This window comes from Phanerochaete carnosa (assembly GCF_000300595.1).
Source record: "Phanerochaete carnosa HHB-10118-sp unplaced genomic scaffold PHACAscaffold_2, whole genome shotgun sequence".
Taxonomy (NCBI): domain Eukaryota; kingdom Fungi; phylum Basidiomycota; class Agaricomycetes; order Polyporales; family Phanerochaetaceae; genus Phanerochaete; species Phanerochaete carnosa.
Genome location: NW_006767629.1, coordinates 1,221,306 through 1,247,701, shown reverse-complemented (window position 1 = coordinate 1,247,701; position 26,396 = coordinate 1,221,306). Strand labels below are relative to the sequence as shown.

The 26,396-nt window shown below is 54.8% G+C and overlaps 5 protein-coding genes across 5 annotated transcripts; all 5 read left to right on the top strand.

Annotated features, from left to right (window-relative positions):
• Positions 1-185: 185 nt before the first annotated feature.
• PHACADRAFT_249313 (uncharacterized protein) lies at positions 186-3,770 on the top strand. Its single transcript, XM_007391609.1, has 18 exons — positions 186-446; positions 508-572; positions 628-725; positions 778-895; positions 949-965; positions 1,023-1,106; positions 1,218-1,255; positions 1,306-1,340; positions 1,389-1,609; positions 1,668-1,771; positions 1,825-1,951; positions 2,002-2,249; positions 2,309-2,343; positions 2,400-3,028; positions 3,090-3,218; positions 3,270-3,421; positions 3,480-3,577; positions 3,695-3,770. Exons 1-14 carry the CDS (start codon positions 270-272, stop codon positions 2,542-2,544), a joined length of 1,512 nt encoding a protein of 503 aa, XP_007391671.1. The 5' UTR covers positions 186-269; the 3' UTR covers positions 2,545-3,028; positions 3,090-3,218; positions 3,270-3,421; positions 3,480-3,577; positions 3,695-3,770.
• Positions 3,771-3,930: 160 nt separating this feature from the next.
• On the top strand, positions 3,931-4,812 carry PHACADRAFT_157359 (uncharacterized protein; the record flags this gene model as incomplete). The annotated part of the gene is made up of 6 exons (XM_007391608.1): positions 3,931-4,074; positions 4,131-4,184; positions 4,246-4,385; positions 4,437-4,474; positions 4,529-4,731; positions 4,783-4,812. The coding sequence occupies 6 exons, from the start codon at positions 3,931-3,933 to the stop codon at positions 4,810-4,812; spliced, it is 609 nt and encodes a 202-aa protein (XP_007391670.1).
• Positions 4,813-5,976: 1,164 nt separating this feature from the next.
• Positions 5,977-8,202, top strand: PHACADRAFT_249310 (uncharacterized protein). The gene is made up of 5 exons (XM_007391607.1): positions 5,977-6,252; positions 6,301-6,458; positions 6,515-7,554; positions 7,615-7,955; positions 8,018-8,202. Exons 1-5 carry the CDS (start codon positions 6,028-6,030, stop codon positions 8,060-8,062), a joined length of 1,809 nt encoding a protein of 602 aa, XP_007391669.1. The 5' UTR covers positions 5,977-6,027; the 3' UTR covers positions 8,063-8,202.
• A 663-nt stretch (positions 8,203-8,865) lies between these two features.
• PHACADRAFT_249308 (uncharacterized protein) lies at positions 8,866-11,168 on the top strand. Its single transcript, XM_007391606.1, has 5 exons — positions 8,866-9,249; positions 9,299-9,456; positions 9,513-10,546; positions 10,607-10,947; positions 11,008-11,168. The coding sequence occupies exons 3-5, from the start codon at positions 10,222-10,224 to the stop codon at positions 11,050-11,052; spliced, it is 711 nt and encodes a 236-aa protein (XP_007391668.1). The 5' UTR covers positions 8,866-9,249; positions 9,299-9,456; positions 9,513-10,221; the 3' UTR covers positions 11,053-11,168.
• A 1,403-nt stretch (positions 11,169-12,571) lies between these two features.
• On the top strand, positions 12,572-26,353 carry PHACADRAFT_249300 (glycoside hydrolase family 7 protein). The gene is made up of 5 exons (XM_007391605.1): positions 12,572-12,630; positions 12,683-12,742; positions 19,850-20,461; positions 20,550-21,453; positions 26,317-26,353. Exons 3-5 carry the CDS (start codon positions 19,859-19,861, stop codon positions 26,334-26,336), a joined length of 1,527 nt encoding a protein of 508 aa, XP_007391667.1. The 5' UTR covers positions 12,572-12,630; positions 12,683-12,742; positions 19,850-19,858; the 3' UTR covers positions 26,337-26,353.
• Positions 26,354-26,396: the final 43 nt, after the last annotated feature.

Sequence of the window (26,396 nt, the reverse complement as noted above, 5' to 3'; positions counted from 1 at the left end):
ACAAGTCGCACTCACTATCAAGCCGGTGTCGAGACGAGATGGAGGTATGGGGCGCGAACGCAATCCGCGAACGCCAGCATATACTGCGGACCCCAAATACCAGTGAATGTGCAGGACCTATGGTACCACTCTGTACAGACGAAGCGCCCGGTCTATTACCCCGCCTGAGTTGCATTGACCCGTCACCGAGGACCAAGTTCAGGTCCTGGGTCGACCCTCTAGTCCATATCTCTCTACTCTTCGCTGGTTGTCTCAGTTCATTGGTTGGCATGCTGTTTTCCCAGCGTCGCGTCACACAGACCGTTACCGCGGCGTGGCGGTATCGGCCGTACAGACGTAGTGCGCGTAATGTTCAGACCCAAGCACAGTACGAGTATCCCCCACCAGAAGATCCAGCGGATAGCTCCATACATGCCATACCGGCCGGGCTAGCGACCCCAAGACAGGTATTGAGGTTTCCCCCTGAGTGCGTACCGAGAAGAACTGGCGTTAACACGGGCTGGTTAGCTTGTGCGTTACCTGGATGACTTTGTCATCGGCCAGGAAAACGCTAAAAAGGTTCTATCCGTGGCGTACGTAGGCTTTAGTGTTTCCATCTCTTATCCACGTCTGAAAGCGGTGTATCAGCGTGTTCAATCATTATAACCGTGTGCGAGCCAATCTCGCAGCGACGAGGCAAGATGAGCTAGACTGGGGCGAACCGGACAGCCTGAGCATGGAAGATTGTGTGTTTCTCACTCTCATTTGACTTTTTATGACCTAATGCGGGTCATCCAGCATCGCAGAAAGTCGCTCCTGCTCGAGTATTACCTCATCCACAGCGGTTGCACCCATCTTTCCCTCTGCAAGCTCGCCACCCTTTCCCCCTCTTTGAGAAGAGCAATGTGCTTGTCATGTATGTGGCCACTGCAGTGTTACAACTTCTAGATTTAATTGCCTAGCATGTAGAGGTCCGACCGGCTCTGGTATGTCTCCCGCGGATTTTGTGAGGCATCTACAGCTCACTTCTGTTCTGTCTTCAGGCAAGACCTTGCTAGCAAAAACTTTGGCCAAGGTTATTGATGTCCCCTTTTCCGTCAGCGATGCGACGTCGTTCACACAGGTAGGTGTCAATTCACTTTGTAAAACTGTGTCCTAACGCTTGTCGTAGGCAGGATGTTAGTACATACACTTTAACGCGCTATTCCGGAAACTTATCGCATCTGCAAATATTTTAGACGTCGGCGACGATGTTGACATGTGCATACAACGTTTGGTAAGCCCGTTCGTGGTACTTATTGAACGACCCGCTGAAATAAGGAATAGCTTCAAGCTGCCAGCTGGGACCCGTATCGTGCGAGGTATATCAGCCGTATGCCACGACTGTCTTCTCCTAATGACTTTTTCAGCATGGGTATCGTCTACATTGACGAAGTAGACAAGATCGCGCGTAAGAGCGGAGGGTCGGGAATGGACAGCACCCGCGACGTTGGTGGTGAAGGCGTGCAGCAGGCCTTGCTCCGGATGATGGAAGGCTCTGTCGTCACTGTACCCGCGAAGGGTGGTATGGCGGAAGCACCAATGGGTGGCCAGGGTAGACGTGGACCTCGTGGACCAAACGCAGGACCTCGTAAGCTGCTTCAGGTTAGTGGTCTCAATATTGATATCGATGATTATGCATATGACAGCGAAGTCCGATTCGTATTCCATCGATACCTCTAATGTGCTCTTTATCTTGAGCGGTGCATTTGTCGGCTTGGATAGCGTCATCAAGCGGAGGGTGGCGAAAGGCGTATGTGTCATATTGCGTGCCAACTCCACAGCGGCTGATAGCTTTCCTTCCAGTCTATCGGGTTTACGGCTCAGCTGTCGTCAACAAGTTCAGAAGAGAGCTCCAACGCGTTCATGCACTTCTTCACGCCAAACAAGACGTCTGGGAGTCCTAACATATTAGACTTCGTTGAACCATCTGGCAGGTCTTACACTCCTCTGTGTCGGAAAGCACAACTAATGCTCCCTCAGATCTCGTCAGATACGGCTTCATCCCTGAGTTCATCTCTCGACTCCCGTCAATAACGACGCTCGCGCCGCTGACCCCGCAAGACCTCCGCCGCGTGCTGACAGACGTCAAGGGGTCGCTCATTTCCCAGTATACAGCACTCTTCTTGTACTCTGGCGTTGAGATCCGCTTCTCAAGCGGTGCTCTCGATGAGATATGTCGGAAGGCTGCCGAGCGTGGCGGTGGTGCGCGAGGTCTTAGAGGGATTATGGTACGAGTCTCTTAATATCAGGCGTGAATTATATCGACTAGTATTCTTGACGATCGTAGGAGCAGCTTCTATTGGAACCGATGTACGAGGTGCCGTAAGTTAACCTCCCTGTTTCGTTCTCACGAATAACATTAACGTACGGCGCACCAGTGGATCGAGTGTCCGGCACGTACTCATCACAGAACGTGTGGTGCAAGGTCTGGACAAGCCATTGTATTGGGGCAAGGGCGAGGGTTCCGCATTATGGGCAGCGTGGGCAGAAGAAGAGGAGAGGCGGCCAGGAAGGGGCGTTTGACGACGGATACTATCGTGTATGTGTGTATCATTAACTCATCTGGTCACCTAGAAGCCGGACTCTTGTAGCATGTATATGGACATGTGCCAAGCGGACCGATGACCGAGTGAGATTGCTGAATCAGTTCGGTTGAGCGTACCGTATCCAAAGACGAAGACTAAACGTAAGGTAGTGAATCTACTATATGGGCGTCAAACGCTGACTGTATACAGCAGTATGTAATACAACCAGACACGAAAGGTGCAAGAAAGCGAGCAAAGCGAGTTGGGGGCGACGTGCTGGTCCATTTATTCCTCGTGTTTCTCCTCTTCCTTTGCCTCCTCGCCAGCGGCCTCTTCGGGCTCTGGCTCCTCTGGCTCCTCAGCGTTTTCCTCGGCATTGAGCTCATACCCCGCTGACTCCTCAGCCTTTGTCGGCTCCTTGGACACGAGTTCTGAGTTGCTCTTCTGGGCCTTCTCAAAGGCCTCCTTGAACTGGCCAGCGTCTGACAGTCACGAAATTTCATCAAGGATTTTCGGCGGCGCATAAAACAGAGCTGGACGTACTTTCAGCGTTGGCAAACCGGATGGCAAGGGTCTCCGAGGTAGCGGGGGTTTCAGCGTAGTCCGCAGCGACCTTCCATACCCAGCTGCGGTCCGAACCGATGTTAGGTTGAAGCTTCATGTCCGAGGTGACTACTCGGAACACTCATTAGCGACACAAACGCGCACAGACGAACGACGCACTCATGTGGTTCGCACAGACCTTGAGGGTCTTATCGCGCCTCATCACGAGACGGACCTTCTGGGTCTCCTTGTTCTGCAGCAGCCGAACGTCGCCCGTTCCACGCTCCTTCCACTCATTAGAGTCCGACGCGAAGCGGAAAAGCTTCGCGCGCCTGGGGGGACGCGTCAGTCTTGCGAGATCGAGCGCGGACGCAGAGGGATTGGACGTACATCTTGAAGAGCATCTGTTCGTCCTCTTCGCCAGTCGAGGTCTCGACCTGCTCAGTGAGCTTAATGACGGGCTCAAAGTGGGGATCGTGCTCCTCATCCTGTAAACCCATGCGTCAGAAAATGTGGCCACAAAGAGCTTTGAAGTGGCGCGAGGATGGCCAGGCCATCGATGGCCTGCGTGTGGCCTCGACGCGAGACAAGAGCCACAAACATACACGGGGCGTAAGAGCGTTCTCTGCTTCAGCCATGACAGGATACTATTCGTAAAGGGGGGAAATGAGAGCAAGAGCAGGGGGTGGGCGGTTGAGAGAAAAGCAGTCGTCGTCGCGTGCAAAGGGCCAGAGCAAGATCAGCTATGACGAAGGACCCCGAGACACTTCAATCAAGCGCCCTCGGGGTCTCTCCGCTGCTGTTCGCCTAGCGTCTCAGTCATTGCAAACTCACAACGACCATGGCTCGGACATATACCCAGGCTGCCCTCACACTCTGCACTCTCCTCCTACTCGCATGGCCGACACTCGTCTTAGCGCACATGGTTGAAGTATCTGCGGGCAAAAAAGAATGTTTCTTCGAGGATCTGCATGTCAATGACAAAGTGCGGCAGCACCTTACGCGTTCGTATACGTTGGCTCACAGACATCGTGATTCTAGATGACCGTCACCTATCAAGTTGGCGGTGGGGGACATCTGGACATTGATTATTGGGTATGTACGTTGTGAACGCGCTTGTACATCCACTTCGTGCGCTTACGCCGACGTCCATTAGCTGGCAGATCCAGACGGCCACGCATTGCACAAGCACATCAAGCAGTCCACAGGAACAGTGTCTATCACTGCTACCAAGGACGGCAGACATGAATACTGCTTCTCAAACCAGATGAGCACAGTGGTGGACAAGCTTGTTAGGTACGTGATCGTTTCATCCTTAGATGAAACCTTGCCTACTTGGAACTGTAGCTTCAATGTCCACGGTGTCGTTTATGTCGACTATGATGGTACGCACATATTATTCTAACATGAATTGCCGCCTTAGCTTCTCGTTCCGTCAGACACTGTTGCACCAATCGAGCGCGAGATTCGTACCCTCGCGGCCGGTCTCACGGCCGTAAAGGACGAACAAGAATACATCGTCTTGCGCGAACGTACACACAGAAACACGGCTGAATCAACAAACACTCGCGTCAAGTGGTGGTCGTTTGCTCAGGTGGCCATCCTTTTCTGTGTGGTCGCATGGCAAGTGTATTACCTCAAGGTACGCACATTATGAAGCAGCTTACACTGCGTTTACTGACTACGGTCCCAGTCGTTCTTCGAGGTCAAACGGGCATTCTAGATTAGTTGTGTATTGGGCCGCAGTTTATCATCCAACACATCCTGGCGGGCTCCTGGGCTTTGTGGAACATGTCTTCAGTAATCTAATTCACTATCGTTTGCATAACGTTAACCTCGGTATCTGCAAGCGAATGGTAGCGTGGGACCCTGGCAAGCAAATCAGTATGGTAATCACTGTACCATTAACGTTTGGGTGGTGAGCGAAGGATACAAATTTGCTGAGCTTATAATGCTACAGATCCAGTGTGATCACGTAAACGCCACAAACTCCGCTACAGGGTGCCCGGGTAGAATGAGTGAACATCAAACGGACACGCTATGCGTGATTTTCGAGCAAGTGTATCTTTGGAAATTTTACAGGCATGATTCTGCACTGACCAGACCAGGAGCGCAAGGGAGCTTTTGATACAAGTAATGTCATTTTGGGCGGGTGAATGAAATAAAGCGAGCCATGCTCTCCACGACTTCTCTATCCGTCTATTTAGTAGCACCGAGAGTAGTAAAGCTAGATGCGTACGCAGTCGGCCCACTGTATCCAGTCCCACCACACCGAACTCGATCTCAGCCGCGCACTGGACATCGTCGCACAAGTGCCGCGGGCGACACCAGACGACAACACATCCTTATCCGTTGGGGTAGTCAGAGTCTAGCCACAGCATGCTCGCCGCATGTCCCATACCGACAGCGCAAGAGGTGCCTCCTTGGGCACGATCTGCACGACCCGGAGGGCTAGCGCTGGATATTTGGGAGACCGGTGAACGGACAGGCAGACGGAACGGGTGCTTGTGAAGTCTCATGAGACGTAGTTACATGTTCAAAACATCTCTAGTATCTAGAGCAATGACAATGCCTGCCAGGAAACAAATGAAAACAGCAGGCGTAGTCAAGAGCAGGAACATCGGGTCGTCGTACTGTCGCGCGCCGCGTCGCAATGCCAGTCCTTGCAAACGCAAACGGCAGGTGCTGCAGTTCGCCTCCTCTCAGCTACCTCAACAAGAGATTTAACGATCTTGACAAGCTTTACGTCGTGTATAAGGCCTAAGATCTCGAGTTACGTACCCGCGCCTCGCGCCCTCCCGTTATATAGCACTACTAGTATACTACTAGCTTCAGGCGTCACAACGCTACGCCAACTTCTCGTATCCCTGCTGTCTATCCAGCGCAGCGACAGTTGCCTATACTCCCAGTCAGCTACAAACATCTCGAGCATCATCCTATGTCATCTGGAACCCCTTCCGAAGTTTCCGATCTATCTATCAGCGATACCGAGTCTTTCGCAGATATACACGAGATATCGTCCCCCACATCGCCCACGCCAGAAAGTGCAACACCTTCTCTGGCGACGGAGACCGGTGGCTCTGCTACTTTCGTCAGTCGAGATCCTCCGAGCCAAAACAAGCATCCCAAGTATTATTTCGATGATGGTTCAACCGTGTTTCTGGTGCGTATACTTGTACTCTCGCACGGTTGCAGTCTAATCCGCACCTAGGTCGGAGGGTTCAAGTACCGCCTCCACCAGTACTTATTCTCCAGAGACTCTCCCTATTTTGCAAGCATTTTCGCCCGTTGCGTGCCCTCCGAATCTATCGACCTGGCTGACAAGAAATCCTCCGATTTCGACGCTCTTCTGTCCGTGTTGTACTCGACGTACGTGTTGGCATTCCCAGTCACTTCTGTCGTTGCCAGACTCAGTAGTCGCTTAGGTGCTATCGTTTGCCCGACATCACTACTGTGGATGAATGGTCGGCTGTTCTGCGCCTCGCCACCGAGTGGTCGTTTGACGGCATCCGCAACCTCGCCATTGAACGCCTCGAGCCGATCGCTAGCCCTACCGAGAAGATTGTTCTGAGCCATTCACACTCGATTGCTAGTTGGCTTCCGGCAGCATACATCTCGCTGTGTCAGCGTCCCCACCCACTTACGGCTGCGGAGATCAGAGCTATTGAGGCGGAAGACGTCGAGGTGGTGATGTCTGTCCGGGAGACCATGCTCCGTGCAGGGCTTCCATCTGAAGTGAGCGATATTTCTGCTCACGTCGCCGATGCGATGAAGTCTGTCATGAAGGCGGCGACCTTCACACCTCCCGATTTTATTCCAGAGATTGCAAACATGACGTCTTTTCCACGTTCCGATCCTATCCCAGAGGACACAAAGGTAGAGGCCCTTCCGCATGTCGATCCTATTCCACCTCCAAATCCTCTTGCAGAGGTCATGAAGATGGCGGAAGTGACATTGGCCGAGCACGGGACTGAGGCCGCGAAGGTTCAGAAGCTCTACTTCGAGATCCATCGTCAATTCGACTCTGCCAGTCTTCTTCTTCTTGCCTCCGCAGACAGCACGCGGAATGTCGCTTCTACAACACTAGCACACATTCTGTCCTCGGTAGTTCATACAGAAGTCGCACCCCTCCTCGAGAAGATGACACCAGATAACATCGGCCCCATCGCACGCGAAATCGCCCAGTGGATCGACCTTACAACGCGGGGTAATGACTGTGTGACTCTCCAGCAGATTATTGACCTGGTCTACGACAAGGCAACAAGTGATCAGGAATCCGCACGAGTATGCAGTCTACTATGCCGACAACTTACAGGCAAGATCCCGGCAAAGTTCCGACGTCCTGGAGACAGAGATTACGTGGGGGGACCCGTGTTCCGTAACCACCTCCTTGGTGAATGCCTGAGAGAAGCCGAGAGCATTCGCCTGAAGATAGACTCGACGACACAGGGCTCGGAAGAATCAAGTACGTGTATGGCCCATACAACTGGCTCTCGGCGCGTTACTGAAATTATCCTGCACTCAGGTGCCACAGAATTACCAAGCGGCGACGACGAAGACACGCTTTCCGCCGCACACGAACGCGAATATGCCGCAGTGCGCTTCATTGGCGAGCTGGTGGTAGCGGGCGCCTTGTCCAACGACGACGCCTTCCGTTGTCTCAACCATATATTCTCGGAATATAACTTGCGATATGTGGCTCCTGGCGACCAACAGGCTCGATTCGTCTGCGCGTTTTTGTTGACGGTCGGGCCATGCCTTCACCGCGCCGACGACAACATACGTACGCGCATGGATCAGTACATTTATTCCGTTCAGAGAATCAATTCTATGAACTGTAGTGCGCGGACGGCCGCTTTGGTGGAGGTATGTCGCTGCTGGCAACGTTGAGGGAGTCATATAGCTCATTATCCTTTTGGTTTTATTAGGAACTCTCGCAGATGCAACGTGACGGCTGGCCTGCGGCAGCATAGTATAGAGCGCAACACAGCCTCTGAAGCAATTCGAGGATGCGGGAAAGAAACCACGGTAGAACCGGACCGCGCGGACGGCCGAGAATACTCAGATTGGGCGGTAAAGAACGGGAACGGGATATATTCCTTGTTCCGTGAGGGAGAACCGAAGAGACGGGACGAAGGGGGGATGGTATGTATATCAGGGCGAAATGAGAGTCCTTGAAGCACGAGCGGAATGTGAAAAGCGAGTCCGAAAGTAGAAGCAAAATATCCATAATAAGATGAAAAGTGGTGCTGTCGAACGCCACCGAGGTGTCCGTCGGGGGAGTCGAGCACCGCTATCCTGCCCGTGTAACCGTCGGGTTACACACGGCCCATACACCAGCTGAATGCTGTGTATTCACACGCGAAAACAGGGCACATTCTACTCGCCTTTGAAGCTGAAGCCTTCAACCGTCCTACACCGACGGCGCAAGAGATGCTTCCTTGCGCGTGTTCCACACGACCCGGAGAGTTGGATATCTTGGGAGACTGGCGAATCTGCGCACAGGCAGGCCAGTGGGTACATGCGAAGCCTTATGAGACGTAGTCGCATAAGTCAAAGTATCTCTGGTGTCTAGAGTAATGACAATGTGCGTCAGGAGAAGAGAGAACAACAACCGCAGAGCAGAGCATCCGAGGGCCGTCGCGCCCTGTGACTTATCGAGCGCCAAGCGGTGCCACGTTGTGATGCCTGTTCTTGTCAGGTGCTGCAGTTCGCCTCCTCTCAACCACCCCGATCGGAGATTTGACGATTTTGGTAAACATCACGTTGTGTAGAAGAATCTAGAGTTACCCGCGCCTCACGCCTTGATATCACCACTTTAAGCTTCAAGCCCTGTTACGACGCCACGCCAACTTCTCATATCCCTCCTGTCTGTCCAGGACAGCGACAGTTATACATACTCCCAGTCGGTTACAAACGTCTCGCCCATCGTTCTATGTCATCTGGAACTCCTTCCGAAGTCTCCGATCTATCTATCAGTGATACCGAGTCTTTCGCGGACATACACGACATGTCGTCCCCTACATCGCCCGCGCCGGAAGGTGCAGGACCTTCTCTGGCGACCGAGACTGGTGGTTCTGTACCTTTCGTCGATCGAGATTCTCCCGATGAAACCAAGCATCCCAAGTACTATTTCGATGATGGTTCAATCGTGGTTCTGGTGCGTGACATTTGTACTCTCGCGCGGTTGTGGTCTAATCAGCACCCAGGTCGGAAAATTCAAGTACCGCCTCCACCGGTACTTGTTCTCCAGAGACTCGCCCTATTTCGCGAACATCTTTGCCCATTGCGTGCCCTCCGAGCCTCTCAATCTGGCTGACAAGAGATCCTCCGATTTCGACGCTTTCCTGTCTGTGCTCTACTCGACGTACGTGTCAAAGTTCCCGCTCTCTTCTGTTGCTGTCGGCCTCATGAGTTGGTCAGGTGCTATCGCCCGCCCGATATCGCTTCTGTAGATGAATGGTCTGCTGTTCTGCGCCTCTCCACCGAGTGGTCATTCGACAGCATTTGCAACCTCGCCATTGAACGTCTCGAGCCGATCGCTAGCCCCATTGAGAAGATCATTCTGAGCCATTCACACTCCATTCTCAACTGGCTCCCAGCAGCATACGTCTCGCTGTGTCAGCGTCCCCACCCACTTACGGCTGCCGAAATCAGAGCTATTGAGGCGGAAGACGTCGAAGTGGTGGTGTCGGTCCGGGAGACTATGCTTCGTGCTGGGCTACCGTTAGAGGTGAGCGAAATTATTGCCCTCGTCGCCAAATCAATCAAGTCTGCCACGAAGGCGGCGACCTTCACACCTCCCGATCCTATCCCGGAGGTCACAAACATGGCAGCTTTTCCACGTTCCATTCCAGCGACCACAAAGACAGACATTTCCTCACGTGCTGATCCTATTCCACCTTCCAATCTTATCCCAGAGGTCAATGACACGGCGGAATTGACATTGGCCGAGCCCGGGACTGAGGCCGCGAAGGTTCAGAAGCTCTACTTCGAGATCCATCGTCAATTCGACTCTTCCAGTCTTCTCCTTCTTGCCTCTGCAGACGGCACGCGAAATATCGCCTCTAGGACACTAGCACACATTCTGTCCTCGTTAGTTCATACAGAAGTCGCACCCCTCCTCGAGAAGATGACACCAGATAACATCGGCCCCATCGCACGCGAAATCGCCCAGTGGATCGACCTTACAACGCGGGGTAATGACTGTGTGACTCTCCAGCAGATTATTGACCTGGTCTACGACAAGGCAACAAGTGATCAGGAATCCGCACGAGTATGCAGTCTACTATGCCGACAACTTACAGGCAAGATCCCGGCAAAGTTCCGACGTCCTGGGGACAGAGACTACGAGGGGGGACCCGTGTTCCGTAACTATCTCCTTAATAAATGCCTCAGAGAAGCCGAGAGCATTCGCTCGAAGATAGACTCGGCGACACAGGGCCCGGAAGAATCAGGTACGTGTACAGTCCTTACAACTGGCTCTCGGCGCGCCACTGATCTTATCATGCGCTCAGGTGCCACAGAAATACTAAGCGGCGACGAGGAAGACGCGCTTTCCATCGCACATCAATGTGGATATGCCGCAGTCCACTTCATTGGCGAACTTGTGGTAGTAGGAGTCTTGGCCAACGACGATGCCTTCCACTGTCTCAACAGCATAGTTACCGAATATGAGATCGAATATAAAGCCCCTAGCGACCAGCAGGCTCGATTCGTCTGCGCGTTTTTGTTGACGGTCGGGCCGCACCTTCACCGCGCCAACGACAACGTGAATAAGCGCATGAATCCGTACATCACTTTCGTCAAGAGAGTCGATTTTGCGAGCCGTAGTGCACGGACGGCCGCTTTGGTGGAGGTATGTCACTCTATCGACATTGAGGGGATCATATGCTCATTATCCTCTCAAATCTGTTAGAAATTCTCGCAGATGCAACGTGATGGCTGGCCTGCAGCAGCATAGTATAGAGCGCAATACAGTCTTTGAAGCAATTCGAGGATCTTGGAAACAAATCACGACCAATTTACCAGCTAAACGTTGTATATTGATACGCGAATACACGGCACATTTTATTCCCCTTCGAAGTCTTGTCTCATTGCAGGAAGCGTACCCAGAAAAACACGATCCATTAGTGAACTTCAGGCAAACGAGAAAACTAAGATTCAACATTCATTTATGTAGTTTTCCATCAAGAAACAGGTTGATCCAATTTAGTGGCCAAACCTAGTACTACATCATACCACCGAATCAGGGGAAGCATGTAACCGCTGTTGCATAGAGGAGAGGCAATGAAGCTGATGAGAAGTGCTAAGACCTTGCTCCACCATCGAGACGTGCTACTGCTCGCGTTTTCTTACCTGACTCGCTGTCGGGCTTTGCATCGGCTTATGCTCGGATAGCCATAAGAATTTGCCAGGGCTTGGATGACGGCCTCGGCGGTTCGATATCTTGTTCCAGCCTGCTATGCAGGATCCGACTTCTGCCACTTGTTTCCACTCTTTTTTTTCTTGTATAACAGCAACAATGCTCGAACCGGCCGCAAGGCTGTACAAAACGAGAGGTAAATATCGACCTGCACCCGGAACTTCTCTTGGTCGTCTGACCAGGTAACGCCGCACGTGGGTAACCACGAAATCGATGCAGCGGGTATCTTCGTCCTCCCACCTGTGAGCTATAGGAAGCGTACTCTGCGGTGACTCGTGGGTCACCCTTCGTGATGTCATCTCTATGTATGAATTGATCTGTCACAGTCTCCTCCGCATTCAGACAAGAAAGCAGCCCTGAAGTGCACATGACCAATAAATGTCAAATCTGCCGAGTGCGTCTCCCCCCTCTCCTCCTTGACTCACTATCACTCGAGTGATAGCATTTACAGGTGCTGCTTTCGCAGGTACTCTACGAGCTCATATCCCGAAGCGCACTGTAAGGCGAAGGCGTATACAAATTGTTGCCCGAGGTTACAGCGCAATGGCGAGAAGTTGCTCCTTACTTCTGGCACGCTATCCCTTTGCCATTTTCGTCCTTTTACTGCTCTGTCTAACCGCCATTCCGAGATTTTTCTGTCCGACATATATCCCGAGGTGCACGTCCTCGGTGGCCACATTGGATGAACGGGATCCGGTGCGACGCAGTAGCCATCAAAGTCCGGGTACTTCGCAATCAAAGGCTTGGCAACACGATACAGATACGCGGACTGCCGTTCGTCCAGAATGTCGGCTTAAATCCGCTGGAGAGTCTTCTTGTTTGTCCGCATCTCCTCACGCGATGTGTGCAGTGCGTTGTCTGCATGTGTTCTCTCTGGTGCTGTGCGCGAGTTTTCGAGGAACACGGCGATGATAGGCTGCAGATACCCGGAGTATAGTCGCAAAAGGTCTGTCATTCGCGAAAAACATATGCGCCTATGCTCACAGGGATTGCTCTGGTTTTGCCTGCTAGACTTTTTCTCCAAGAGGCGTAGCAGGCTCGAGCGTATATAAACTGGAACACAGATATGGTTAACAGCCAGAGCTCTACCGTCCTCGCAAGTCGATCCAGCTCTACGTCAGTTCCCCAGCATTTTTCGACAGCTGAAACCAAATCTGATTCTTAACAGCAGAAGTAAAAGACATCCGCCAAGGTCTACAGGTCAACGACCATCGACCTGATCCTTTCGGTGAGTCCATTCGTACCCGTCGTGCCCACACGCCTCCCGGACGACACTAACTTGTCCCCTGCCAGCCAGTCACAATGTTCCACAAACTTGCCCTCATCTCGTTCACTCTCGCCGCCATTGCCGCCGCTCAACAAGCCGGCACGCAGACGCCAGAGACCCACCCGACACTGTCGTCCCAGAAGTGCACCACCGCCGGCGGGTGCGTCAACCAGAGCACCAAGGTCGTCCTCGACTCCAACTGGCGATGGCTGCACAGCACCACCGGATACACCAACTGCTACACCGGCAACGAGTGGGACGCGACACTGTGTCCCGACGGCGCGACGTGCGCAGCGAACTGTGCGCTGGACGGTGCGGACTACACGGGGACGTACGGGATCACGAGCTCGGAGTCGTCGCTGACGCTGCAATTCGTGACGGGATCGAACGTGGGGAGCCGTGTGTACCTGATGGCGGACGACAGCCACTACGAGATGTTCAAGCTGCTTAACCAGGAGTTCACGTTCGACGTGGACATGTCGGATCTGCCGTGCGGGCTGAATGGAGCGCTGTACCTGGTGGAGATGGACGAGGATGGAGGAATGAGTCGATTCCCGACGAATAAGGCTGGAGCGAAGTATGGGACTGGATACTGCGACTCTCAATGTCCTCGTGACATCAAGTTCATCAATGGCGAGGTATGTCGTACAGTCTCCCGTCTGGTGCTTGGCAGTAACTCGAACGCTGACGTCTTCCCTCTCCCACCCCACCCTCAACCCTTCGCCTAGGCCAACGTCGTCGGCTGGAATGCGACGAGCGCGAATGCAGGCACCGGCAACTTCGGCACGTGCTGCAGCGAGATGGACATCTGGGAGGCCAACAGCGACGCCGCCGCATTCACCCCACACCCGTGCACGACCGACGGCCAGACACAGTGCTCAGGAGACGACTGCACACGCGACACTGGCCTGTGCGACGCCGACGGCTGCGACTTCAACTCGTTCCGTCTGGGCAACAAGACATTCCTGGGCAATGGCCTGACGGTCGACACGTCCAAGCCGTTCACGGTCGTGACGCAGTTCGCGACGAGCGACAACACGACGACAGGGACGCTGAGCGAGATCCGTCGGGTGTACGTGCAGGGCGGGAAGGTGATCCAGAATAGCGTGGTCAACGTCCCCGGGATCGACGCGGTCAACAGCATCACGGACGAGTTCTGCACGGAGCAGAAGACGGTGTTCGGGGACACGGACTACTTCTCGCAACACGGTGGACTGCAGCAGATGGGCGAGTCACTCGGGAATGGGATGGTGCTCGCGCTGTCGGTGTGGGACGACTATGCAGCGAGCATGCTGTGGCTTGACTCTGACTATCCGACGACCAAGGATGCGTCGTCGCCTGGTGTCTCGCGCGGCACTTGTGCGACGACGTCCGGTGTGCCAGCACAGATCGAGTCGCAGGCCCCGAGCTCGAAGGTGGTGTTCAGTAACATCAAGTTCGGTGACATTGGGTCTACATTCAGTGGTGGTACGACATCACTTCCTCCTCCGCCGCCCCCGGCATCTGGATCTGGGTCGTCTGCTGGCCCTGCACCGACTGGGAGTGTTGCTCAGTGGGGCCAGTGTGGTGGGACTGGGTATAGTGGGCCGACCGTGTGCGCGTCTGGCTTCACTTGCCACGTTCTTAACCCTTGTAAGTGGCCATTAATTTCACTGCTGCCGGGTAGCGCTAATTGCCGCTCGCACAGATTATTCCCAGTGCTACTAGGTGGCGGACAGAGAGTTGGGAAGGAAGATCTTTAGGGGTGGATACAAGTCAGTGCAGCTCAAAGGAGCGAGGAATGGTCAGAAGACAAGTCTTGAACGATTGCATCGAAAGCCAGACCTCAGTGTTCAGCATTCATCCGCGATTGGTCAGGGGACTTGGGTTTGGATTCAATTCTTGGCAACGTATACGCACTACGTCTCCTCATTATAGATGGCCAACATTAGCGTACTCTCCGCGCTCCCTCTTTACGAGTCCTATCAAAATGTTGAATCGAGTCAGCGCTATGGGATTAATGCCAGCACTGGCCGTTGAATGGGTTGTGCTCGTGCAATCGGGCAGTCGACTCACTTCGGGGCGAACGTGCGCACTCAACTGGCCACTGCAAGGCTGAATTGGCCAAGATTCCCAGGGCGCGCACTGTTGTCCCCGGTGAACGTCCTGAAGATCAGTAGCGAGGTGTTGTATTTATAGACACATTAACCTTGCGTCCGCTCGGCATGCATGATGCGGCAGGATGCGGCAGATAGGTCTAGTCCAGTGAGGTCACTAGAAGACTGATGATGACGGTTATGAGACTCTAGCGATGATCAAAGGTACTCACACAACGTTCCACTAGCTGGCACTCTCGCCCACATTGCATGGGGTGAGCTCGGGGGCACAAAAGCTGCAGCCACGGCACCAGGAGCAGCTCTCTGCAACGATGCTGGAATACATATCTATAACTTAGCCTCTGTGAGACCCTCTTAGGCCTCAGGCCTCAGGTTCACAGGTCGTCGGGAAGTGTGGTGGTCGTGTGGGCAAACACCCGTTCGCGTAGACGCCCGTAATTAGGGCGGTCGTGTGGTAAGACGCGTTTCAATGGGCGCTTTCGCTGGTTGGACTTGTGCGTGGCGACGGCCAGCTTTTGCTTCCGGCCATCTTCTACACACAACGCCGACGCTGCATATCACGACGCCGACGATCCAAATAACGACCCCGAGCGATACCTACTCTTTTTGCGATGGTTGCTGCTGGCTCCATCACCGTGGCTGTACGTCTCAGGCCGCCTACTGCATGGGAAGCCGCTCGTCTGCCTGAGCCCATCGCCGACGCTCCCATTCGCTGCGATGCGGCGCTGTCTACGCCGCTCAAGCCCGTTACCTCGCAAACTAACTTACGTCACATTGTGCAAACCGTCGACGACCGTGTTCTGACATTCGATCCCGAGGAGCGTGATCCGTCCAGGGCATTTGTCGAGAGGGGCTTCTTGCCTCCAGGAACGAAGCGTTACAAAGACCGGAGGTTCATTTTCGACCGTGTTTTCAGACACGATGCGCGGCAGGAGGATGTCTACGATGGGACTGTGAAACCTTTGTTGGGAAACCTATTGAATGGCTACAACGCGACTGTGTTTGCTTATGGCGTAAGCATTTCCATCCTCTCGTTTTCTGGTGCGGTGCAGAAGAAGGTCCTCTACAGGCTACGGGATGCGGGAAGACACACACTATTAGTGGTACAGAGGAGGACCCTGGCGTCATCTATCTAACCATGGCAGACCTCTTCCGCCTCATCGAAGATCGCCGAGAAGACCACATCGTCGACGTGCAGGTGTCCTTCCTCGAGATCTACAACGAAGAAATTCGAGACCTTCTCGTAGAACCAGGCAGCGCCACTCATCGCGGAGGCCTTCAAATACGCGAAGACAGTAACAAGTGCGTCAAAGTCGTAGGCCTCACAGAACTGCGCCCGAACAATGCAGACGAAGTCAAGGAAATCGTCCTCTTGGGGAATTCGCGGCGGACGCAGTCGCCAACACTTGCTAACGCGACGTCTTCTCGGTCACATGCCGTCTTGCAAGTGCACGTTACACAGGCCCCCAGGACGGCAGCTCTGTCGGAAGAGCGGACAGTGGCCACGTTGTCCATTATCGATCTCGCAGGAAGCGAAAGGGCCGCCGCTACTTCCAACATGGGCCAGCGTATGGTCGAAGGCGCAAATATTAACAAGTCTCTCCTTGCTCTTGGCAACTGCATCAATGCACTCTGCGAGTCTGGCGGCGCCATTCGTCATGTTCCCTACCGCAACAGCAAGCTTACTCGTCTGCTGAAGTTCTCCCTTGGAGGGAACTGCAAGACAGTAATGATCGTCTGTGTCGCACCTACATCTGCCCACTTCGACGACACCCACAACACTCTCCTCTACGCCGAACGTGCAACGAAGATTAAGACCAAGGTCGTCACACGCAACGTCGTCAATGTAGATCGGCATGTCGGACAGTATGTCGAGGCCATCAACAGGCTCAACCTCCAGGTCGAGGAACTCAAGGCTAAGCTCGCCGGGAAGCGTGATGCGGAAGCAGAGAAAGAGAAGAGATGGAAGAAAGAGGCGGCCGCAGAGGTTGAGAGGGCTAAAACGGACATGCAGGCCAAGACAGACCAGACCCAGCCTTCTCTCGTCGACGGCGCGACGTGCGCCGGCAAGCTGTCTGTTGCGGAGGCTAAGCTAAAGGTTATCAAAGCGCGTCTGACCGAGCTCGACTCACAAGCCGTCTCTGGTCCGCTGCCCGCAGACCTTGAGGCAGAGCGCGGTCTCTTGCGCGCACTCGCTGCGCCGGAAGAGCAAGTGCTGAAGCCTGGCTCAGACTTGAATGCGCGTATGCAGCGGTCGGGGAACTCGGGAGCGATGTTCGAGGCGACGCTGCGTGCGGTGAGCGAACGCAAGTCAGACAAGGTCGACGAGGTCTACGTGGACAACATCAAGCTTGATGCGCGGTGGCGCAAGGCTGAGATGGAGCGCGTCAAGGCAGAGGCGAAGCGCGAGGCTCTGAGGGAAACGGTCGAAGCACAGACGCGGACGGTCGTGAACCTCGTAGGATTGCTCGGCAGATGCACCGTCATGCTTGGCGAGGCGAGTCGAACGCTGCTGGCTTCGACCGAGGGGAAGGAAGACTTGGGAGGCACCGTCGAAAACATCGCGGCATCGCTCAAGAATGTCGCAGACGGGAACGACAAGGCATTCAAGTCTATTATCGGACACGCCACTTCGGAATACCTCGTAGGACCTCCGACCACCTCTGCATTGAACAACTTTAAAGGCTACTCGTCGATTTTCGCTCCTGTTAGTGGCACGAGCCGCGTTGCGTCGGGGCCCGCACGTCCCTCTGATGTCAGCTCGAGAATTTCAAGGCGTACCTCGTCGTATGGTGCCCTCTCCCCCCGTAAGATGAGCTTCAGCCGCTCTCCCCGGAAGTCTCTCCGCTCCAGCATGGCGGGTTCAGCACCATATAGACGGGCGTCGGAGACTCTTGGAAAGGGGCAGAAGAAAGGGGTTCAGTGGCGAGACGAAGCGGGTCAAGGAGACCTTGACGACGGCGGCATGGGACCCAGTTCCCGGCCAGCCATCACTGTCATCACGCCAGCTTCCCCTGCCTTCGACGAGCCATCCATTCTCAACGACGCATCGCCATCCGCGTCATTGCCCGGTTCAGAGAGCAACAGAAACACACCCTCGCGCACTGGCTCGGAAAGTGATTGGGAGGACGAGAAGACCGACGACAGCTTCAGTCTTTCCTCCATTGCCGGGCCTTCGCGTGCGCCGGCGGTGACATCGAGCGGCGGTCGCACCGGCAGCGCCAGGCGATCACGCGCAAGCCACCTCACCGCCGGCTTCCTCAAATTGCGCACGCGGCTGTCAGCGCTCGGAAGCGTCGCAGAAACGGACGAGGAGCGCAACTCGCCAAAGAAGCTGCTGAATCCGCTCGGCGACCGCAACATGAACCGCTCGGCGTCGCCCACTCCTTCCAGCAGTGGCTCGAGCACATCGACAGTGGGGAAGGGCAAGGCGCTTGCGAGCCCCGTGAAGCGCAGTGCGCTCCCGCCCAAGTTGGGCGGCGCGAGCAAGAGCGGGCGCCGCCGCTCTGCTGTCGGGCCCATGCGCGTCGAGAGGCCGCGTCGCAGGTCGAGCATGATCCCGCAGCTGTCTCCGAAGCTCAACAGCGGCGCGCAGAGCCTCAGCGCGGGCCCGGGTGAGTCGTCAGCACTCGCAAAGGGCACGGACGGTGCAAGGCGCGTCGCACTCGAGCGGTCACCCGCCAAGCGGCCGAAGAGGACGAGCACGCTCACGTTGTCGTCGCTGTCGCTGCCGCCATCGCGCCTTGTCTCGAGGCCAAGCGACTCGAACCTGAGCGGGGACATCAGTTTCAAGGGCTCGGCTAAGCCGACGTGGCGCTAGAGGGCGTTACAGAAGAACAAAGCTTGGAATGTACGATATCTCAACTCTAGTATAGACCACTCATTCGTGTATTTTGTTCAATGGCTCTTCATCATAGTATAGTTGGAGGACGATAGGTCCGCAGCCCTCGAGGTTTACGCATAATATCACGATCCACTCATGACATGTTTTTATTTTCTGAAATTTTGTGGCTCTTATTTGTGCTTGTCTGTCTATTGTTTGAGATTGCTTGCGTCGCTCGCAAACATCGTGTACGTTCTCTCTGTCGCTTAGCTGCGTGTCTGTTTATTTCGTTCATGTATACAACCAATACGCAAATGGCTTATTCCAACGTTTTACACCCTTTAGCTCCCAAATAGTTCGAAGTACTTGACAATATCTGAGGTCGCGTTCTGCGTAGGCGGATAATCCGGGCGGTTGAACTCATGCCAAGCCCGTCGTGGCGCTACTGACTTTACAGCCGACGCTGACTGACGGGCCAGCTCCGAGGTTTCTTCCTCCCGAATAATATCCCGGAATGTTTGACTCTGGCGGTGCAGATGATGTATAGCGTCCGGTGCGACGTCCTATCCATCATCCCCGTCGCAAGATCTGCGATCGAAGGTCTTGGCATGCAACTAAGTACGTACGTGTCTGGAGTGTGCGCGTGTGGAATACCGGCTCAAGTCTGCGGGATAGCCTTCTTGTTTGTCCGCGCTGCCTCACGAGGTCGCATTTTGTACCATAATCGAGGGCTCGTGCTGATTTATGCTGCTAGATCTTCGAGGAAACGTTTCCAAAGGGCTGAAAATGCTCGGGGCAAACTCGCCAGGTGTTATCGCTCGTTTGCAACGCGCGCACGAGAGCTGTGGAGGCTACATGCTTGATACTTCTAGTTCCAGTGCTTTTGTGTGCGGGGCAAAGCGTATATAAACTGAGCACAAATTATGTTAGGAGCCAGAGCTCTACTGTCCCCACAAGTCGATCCAGCTCTACGTCAGTGCCCCAGCATTTTTCGACAGTTGAAAGCGAACCTGATTCTTAACAGCAGAAGTAAAAGACATCCGCCAAGGTCTGCAGGTCAACGATCATCGACCTGATCCTTTCGGTGAGTCCATTCGTACCCGTCGTGCCCACACGCCTCCCGGACGACACTAACTTGTCCCCTGCCAGCCAGTCACAATGTTCCACAAACTTGCCCTCATCTCGTTCACTCTCGCCGCCATTGCCGCCGCTCAACAAGCCGGCACGCAGACGCCAGAGACCCACCCGACACTGTCGTCCCAGAAGTGCACCACCGCCGGCGGGTGCGTCAACCAGAGCACCAAGGTCGTCCTCGACTCCAACTGGCGATGGCTGCACAGCACCACCGGATACACCAACTGCTACACCGGCAATGAGTGGGACGCGACACTGTGTCCCGACGGCGCGACATGCGCGGCGAACTGTGCGCTGGACGGTGCAGATTACACGGGGACGTACGGGATCACGAGCTCGGGGTCGTCGCTGACGCTGCAGTTCGTGACGGGATCGAACGTGGGGAGCCGTGTGTACTTGATGGCGGACGACAGCCATTACGAGATGTTCAAGCTGCTTAATCAAGAGTTCACGTTCGACGTGGACATGTCGGATCTGCCGTGCGGGCTGAATGGAGCGCTGTACCTGGTGGAGATGGACGAGGATGGAGGAATGAGTCGATTCCCGACGAATAAGGCTGGAGCGAAGTATGGGACTGGATACTGCGACTCTCAGTGTCCTCGTGACATCAAGTTCATCAATGGCGAGGTATGTCGTACAGTCTCCCGTCTGGTGCTTGGCAGTAACTCGAACGCTGACGTCTTCTCTCCCACCCCACCCTCAACTCATCGCCTAGGCCAACGTCGTCGGCTGGAATGCGACGAGCGCGAATGCAGGCACCGGCAACTTCGGCACGTGCTGCAGTGAGATGGACATCTGGGAGGCCAACAGCGACGCCGCCGCATTCACCCCACACCCGTGCACGACCGACGGCCAGACACAGTGCTCGGGCGACGACTGCACTCGCGACACTGGCCTGTGCGACGCCGACGGCTGCGACTTCAACTCATTCCGTCTGGGCAACAAGACATTCCTGGGCAACGGCCTGACGGTCGACACGTCCAAGCCGTTCACGGTCGTGACGCAGTTCGTGACGAGCGACAACACGACGACAGGGACGCTGAGCGAGATCCGTCGGGTGTACGTGCAGGGCGGGAAGGTGATCCAGAATAGCGTGGTCAACGTCCCCGGGATCGACGCGGTCAACAGCATCACGGACGAGTTCTGCACGGAGCAGAAGACGGTGTTCGGAGACACGGACTACTTCTCGCAACACGGTGGACTGCAGCAGATGGGCGAGTCACTCGGGAATGGGATGGTGCTCGCGCTGTCGGTGTGGGACGACTATGCGGCGAGCATGCTGTGGCTTGACTCTGACTACCCGACGACCAAGGATGGGTCGTCGCCTGGTGTCTCGCGCGGCACTTGTGCGACGACGTCTGGTGTACCAGCACAGATCGAGTCGCAGGCCCCGAGCTCGAAGGTGGTGTTCAGTAACATCAAGTTCGGTGACATTGGGTCTACATTCAGTGGCGGTACGACATCACTTCCTCCTCCGCCTCCTCCGGCATCTGGATCTGGGTCGTCTGCTGGCCCTGCACCGACTGGGAGTGTTTCTCAGTGGGGCCAGTGTGGTGGGACTGGGTATAGTGGTCCGACTGTGTGCGCGTCTGGCTTCACTTGCCACGTTCTTAACCCTTGTAAGTGGCCATCATTAGGCTCACCGCTGCTGAATACCACTAATCGGCATTCGCGCAGATTATTCTCAGTGCTACTAGATGGCAGACAGAACTCTGATTTGGTGACACGATGGAGAAGGTTTAGCTACGAAGCAGTTTTTTATTGAAAGACCATATACATGATAAATCTCATTTGCCTCAGGCTTATCGACAGAACCTTTTTTGGACACGCTTCATGCGGTGAGACAAAGCTTCAAAGGCGAGTAAAATTCATCGTGTACAGTATTTGTGTACGAATGTACGGCGTTCGGCTGATGTATGGGCTGTGGTTTCTTTCCAAGATCCTTGAACCGCTTCAAGGACTGTATTGCACTCTATACTATGCTACCGCAGGCCAGCCGTCTCGTTGTATCTGCGAGAGTTCCTAATATAATCAATACGAGGATAATGAGCTATATGACTCCCTAATGTTGATAACAGCGATATACCTCCATCATGGCGGCCGTCCGCGCGCTACAGCTCAGAGGATCGACCCTCCGAACGGAAGAAATGTACCAATTCATGCGCGCACGTATGTTGTTACCAGCGCGGTGAAGGCACGGCCCGACCGTCAACAAGAATGCGCAGACAGATCGGACCTGTTGGTTGCTGAGAGCTTTATATCCCGTGCCATATCCGGGAGCTAAGCTGTCAAGACAGCGGAGGGCATCGTCGTTGGCCAAGACGCCCACCACCACCAGTTCGCCAATGAAGCGCACTGCGGTACACCCACGTTCATGTGCGGCGGAAAGCGCATCTTCCCCGCCGCCGCTTGGTGTTTCTGAGGATGAGATAGTGACGCACCGAGAGTCGGTAGTGATTTATCAAGGAGACAGTCACGGAAAAGGCGTCTTCCCTCGATGTGGCCCGTACGACACGGGTCATCAGCCGAAATATTGTCCATAAGTTGTCGACATAGTAGACCGCATACTCGAGCGGATGTCGGATCACTCGTCGCCTTGTCGTAGACCAGATCAATAATCAGTATGAGATTCGGAGTCGCACGGTCATTATCCCGCAGCGTAAGGTCGATCCACTGGGCTATTTCCCGTGCGATGAGGTCGGTGTTATCTGGTGTCAACTTCTCGAGGAGGGCTTCGACTTTCGGGCGAACCACTGAGCACAGACTCTGTGTTAGCGCTCTGGAGGCAATGCTTCGCATGTTGTCTGCAGAGGCAAGGAGAAGAGCAGCAGTATCATACTGACGATGAATCTCGAGGTATAGCTTCTGCACTTTCGCGGCCTCAGTGGAGGGCTCGGCCAGTGTCATTTCCACTATGTCTGTGACCTGTGATATGGGATTAGGAAGTGGATAGAAATAGCACGTGAAAGAACCACCATCTCCGTGGCCTCTGGGATGGGATCGAAATGTGAAAACATCGTCATCTTTGTGACTTCTGGGGTAGGATCGACAGGTGGAATAGGACCCGCACGCGAAAGTTCCGCCATCTTTGTGGCCTCTGGGATGAGATCGGACCGCGAAAAGGCCGTCATCTTTGTGACCTCTGGGATAGGATGGGAAGGTGTGAAAGTCGCCGCCGCCGTAACAGACTCCATCACATCTGCGACGCATGCAGAAATATCGCTCACTTCGAACGGTAGCCCTGCACGGAGCATAGTCTCCCGGACTGACATCACCACCTCGACATCTTCCGCCTTAATAGCCCTGATCTCGGCAGCTGTAAGTACGTGGGGGCGCTGACACAGCGAGACATATGCTGCCGAGAGCCAATTGGGAATGGAGTGTGAATGGCTCAAAACAATCTTCTCAATGGGGCTAGCAATCGGCTCGAGACGTTCAATGGCGAGGCTGCGGATGCTGTCGAACGACCACTCGGTGGCGAGACGGAGAACAGCTGACCATTCATCGACAGAAGTGATATCGGGCAGGCGATAGCACCTAAGCGATTCATGAGGCTAACAACAACAGAAGGGAGCAGGAATAACACGTACGTCGAGTACAGCACAGACAGGAAAGCGTCGAAATCGGAGGATCTCTTGTCAGCCAGGTCGATAGACTCAGAGGGCATGCAACGCGCAAACATGCTCGCGAAATGGGGTGAGTCTCTGGAGAACAAGTACTGGTGGAGGCGGTATCTGAAGTCTCCAACCTTGGTGCAGATCAGACTACAGCCGTGCGAGCCTGAGGATGTCACGCACCAGAAACACAGTTGAACCATCGTCGAAATAGTATTTAGGATGCTTATTTCTGCCTGGAGAATCTCGATCGACGAAAGTTACAGAGCTACTGGGTTCCGCCGTCAGAGAAGGTGCTGCACTTTCCGGCGTGGGCGATGTGGGGGAAGACATGTCGTGTATGTCCGCGAAAGACTCGGTATCGCTGATAGATAGATCAGAAGCCTCGGAAGGAGCTCCAGATGACATAGAACGATGCCTTGTCTCAAGTGCTTGTTCGACCTGAGGTGTAGACAATTTTTGCCGCCGTGGACAGACAGTAGGGGGACGGGGAGTTGGCGTCGCGACGCTTGAGATAGTGGTATATAATGGCAACGCACGATGAGGTGTGGGTATCTCCAGATTCTGAGTCTTGTATACTGCTTTTAGCAGAATCGCACAGGCGGGAGATTCACGAGCAAAATAGTCTGTAAGTGAGATTGGGTACAAATGGTGCGGAGAACCAAGTTAATGAGCGCCAGCTCTCGTCTCTGGGCGCATCATTTCCGAGTAAGGGTGCCTCGGGCGGCGCCTGATGCGCTCCGCGGGCTGGCGCCCCGCTTGCCAAAAAACGACACGCCCGGACAACTCTGCTGTTGACACCCTTCGAGGAGCGCTTCGCAGGCATCTACTGTGTCTACCTGTGCGCAGGTTCGCCTGGCCAGTCTCCAAAGATATCCAGCCCTCCAGGACGTCCTATCCATCATCCGCGTCGCGGGATTCGAAGGTCTTGGCATTCAACCAAGTGTCTGGAGTGTGCGCGTGCGGAATACCGGCTCAAGTCTGCGGGACAGCCTTCTTGTTTGTCCGCGCTGCCTCACGCAGAGAGTCCGGGGGTTACGTAGGGTTTCTGTGCTGTCTACGTTGTCGGCGCTCTCCGTACCATCCGCGTTAGGTCAGACCGTTCTCTAGTAACGAGGTGCGCATTTTGTACTATCGTCGAGGGCTCGTGTTGATTTTTGCTGCTAGATCTCCGAGGAAACGTTTTCAAAGGACTGAAAATGCTCGGGGCAAACTCGCCAGGTGTTATCGCTCGTTTAGGACGCGTGCACGAGAGTTATGGAGGCTACAAGCTTCACACTTCAAGTGCCAGTGCTTTTGTGCGCGAGGCAAAGCGTATATAAACTGGAGCTCAAATATCGTTAGGAGTCAGAGCTCTACTGTCCCCACAAGTCGATTCAGCTCTACGTCAGTTCCCCAGCATTTTACGACACCTGAAACTGGACCTGATTCCTAACAGCCGAAGTAAAAGGCATTTGCCAAGGTCTACAGGTCAACGACCATCGACCCGATCCTTTCGGTGAGTCTATTTGCGCCCGTCGTACCCACACGCACCCTGAACGATACTAACTGGTTCCCTGCCAGCCAGTCACAATGTTCCACAAACTTGCCCTCATCTCTTTCACCCTCGCTGCCATTGCCGCCGCTCAACAAGCCGGCACGCAGACGCCAGAGACCCATCCGACACTGTCGTCCCAGAAGTGCACCACCGCCGGCGGGTGCGTCAACCAGAGCACCAAGGTCGTCCTCGACTCTAACTGGCGGTGGCTGCACAGCACCACCGGATACACCAACTGCTACACCGGCAACGAGTGGGATGCGACACTGTGTCCTGACGGTGCGACATACGCAGCGAACTGTGCGCTGGACGGCGCGGACTACATGGAGATGTACGGGATCACGAGCTCGGGGTCGTCGCTGACGCTGCAGTTCGAGACGGGATCGAACGTGGGGAGCCGTGTGTACTTGATGGCGGACGACAGCCACTACGAGATGTTCAAGCTGCTTTATCTGCGAGGCCAACAGCGACGCCGCCGCATTCACCCCACACCCGTGCACGACCGACGGCCAGACACAGTGCTCAGGAGACGACTGCACACGCGATACCGGCCTGTGCGACGCCGACGGCTGCGACTTCAACTCGTTCCGTCTGGGCGACAAGACATTTCTGGGCAACGGCCTGACGGTCGACACGTCCAAGCCGTTCACGGTCGTGACGCAGTTCGCGACGAGCGACAACACGACGACAGGGACGCTGAGCGAGATCCGTCGGGTGTACGTGCAGGGCGGGAAGGTGATCCAGAATAGCGTGGTCAACGTCCCTGGGATCGACGCGGTCAACAGCATCACGGACGAGTTCTGCACGGAGCAGAAGACGGTGTTCGGAGACACGGACTACTTCTCGCAACACGGTGGACTGCAGCAGATGGGCGAGTCGCTCGGGAATGGGATGGTGCTCGCGCTGTCGGTGTGGGACGACTATGCGGCGAGCATGCTGTGGCTTGACTCTGACCACCCGACGACCAAGGATGGGTCGTCGCCTGGTGTCTCGCGCGGCACTTGTGCGACGACGTCCGGTGTGCCAGCACAGATCGAGTCGCAGGCTGCGAGGTCGAAGGTGGTGTTCAGCAACATCAAGTTCGGTGACATTGGGTCTACATTCAGTGGCGGTACGACATCACTTCCTCCTCCGCCTCCTCCGGCATCTGGATCTGGGTCATCTGCTGGCCCTGCACCGACTGGGAGTGTTTCTCAGTGGGGCCAGTGTGGTGGGACTGGGTGCAATGGTCCGACCGTATGCGCGTCTGACTTCACTTGCCACGTTCTCAGCCCTTGTAAGTGGCTATTGATTTCGCCGCCACTGGGTAGCGCTAATTGCCGTTCGCACGGATTATTCCCAGTGCTACTAGGTGGCGGACAGAGAGTTAAAAAGGAAGATATTTAGGGCTTCCCACCACCTCCATTGCCTC

Coding starts and splice junctions, on each gene's coding strand:
- PHACADRAFT_249313 (XM_007391609.1), top strand. CDS start 270: ATGCTGTTTTCCCAGCGTCGCGTCACACAGACCGTTACCGCGGCGTGG. Junction 1,952..2,001: donor AGACTTCGTTGAACCATCTG/GCAGGTCTTACA, acceptor ATGCTCCCTCAG/ATCTCGTCAGATACGGCTTC. Junction 2,250..2,308: donor GAGGTCTTAGAGGGATTATG/GTACGAGTCTCT, acceptor TGACGATCGTAG/GAGCAGCTTCTATTGGAACC.
- PHACADRAFT_249310 (XM_007391607.1), top strand. CDS start 6,028: ATGTCATCTGGAACCCCTTCCGAAGTTTCCGATCTATCTATCAGCGAT. Junction 6,253..6,300: donor ATGGTTCAACCGTGTTTCTG/GTGCGTATACTT, acceptor ATCCGCACCTAG/GTCGGAGGGTTCAAGTACCG. Junction 7,555..7,614: donor ACAGGGCTCGGAAGAATCAA/GTACGTGTATGG, acceptor TCCTGCACTCAG/GTGCCACAGAATTACCAAGC.
- PHACADRAFT_249308 (XM_007391606.1), top strand. CDS start 10,222: ATGACACCAGATAACATCGGCCCCATCGCACGCGAAATCGCCCAGTGG. Junction 10,547..10,606: donor ACAGGGCCCGGAAGAATCAG/GTACGTGTACAG, acceptor TCATGCGCTCAG/GTGCCACAGAAATACTAAGC. Junction 10,948..11,007: donor GGACGGCCGCTTTGGTGGAG/GTATGTCACTCT, acceptor CAAATCTGTTAG/AAATTCTCGCAGATGCAACG.
- PHACADRAFT_249300 (XM_007391605.1), top strand. CDS start 19,859: ATGTTCCACAAACTTGCCCTCATCTCGTTCACTCTCGCCGCCATTGCC. Junction 20,462..20,549: donor TCAAGTTCATCAATGGCGAG/GTATGTCGTACA, acceptor CTCATCGCCTAG/GCCAACGTCGTCGGCTGGAA. Junction 21,454..26,316: donor TTGCCACGTTCTTAACCCTT/GTAAGTGGCCAT, acceptor CCGTTCGCACGG/ATTATTCCCAGTGCTACTAG.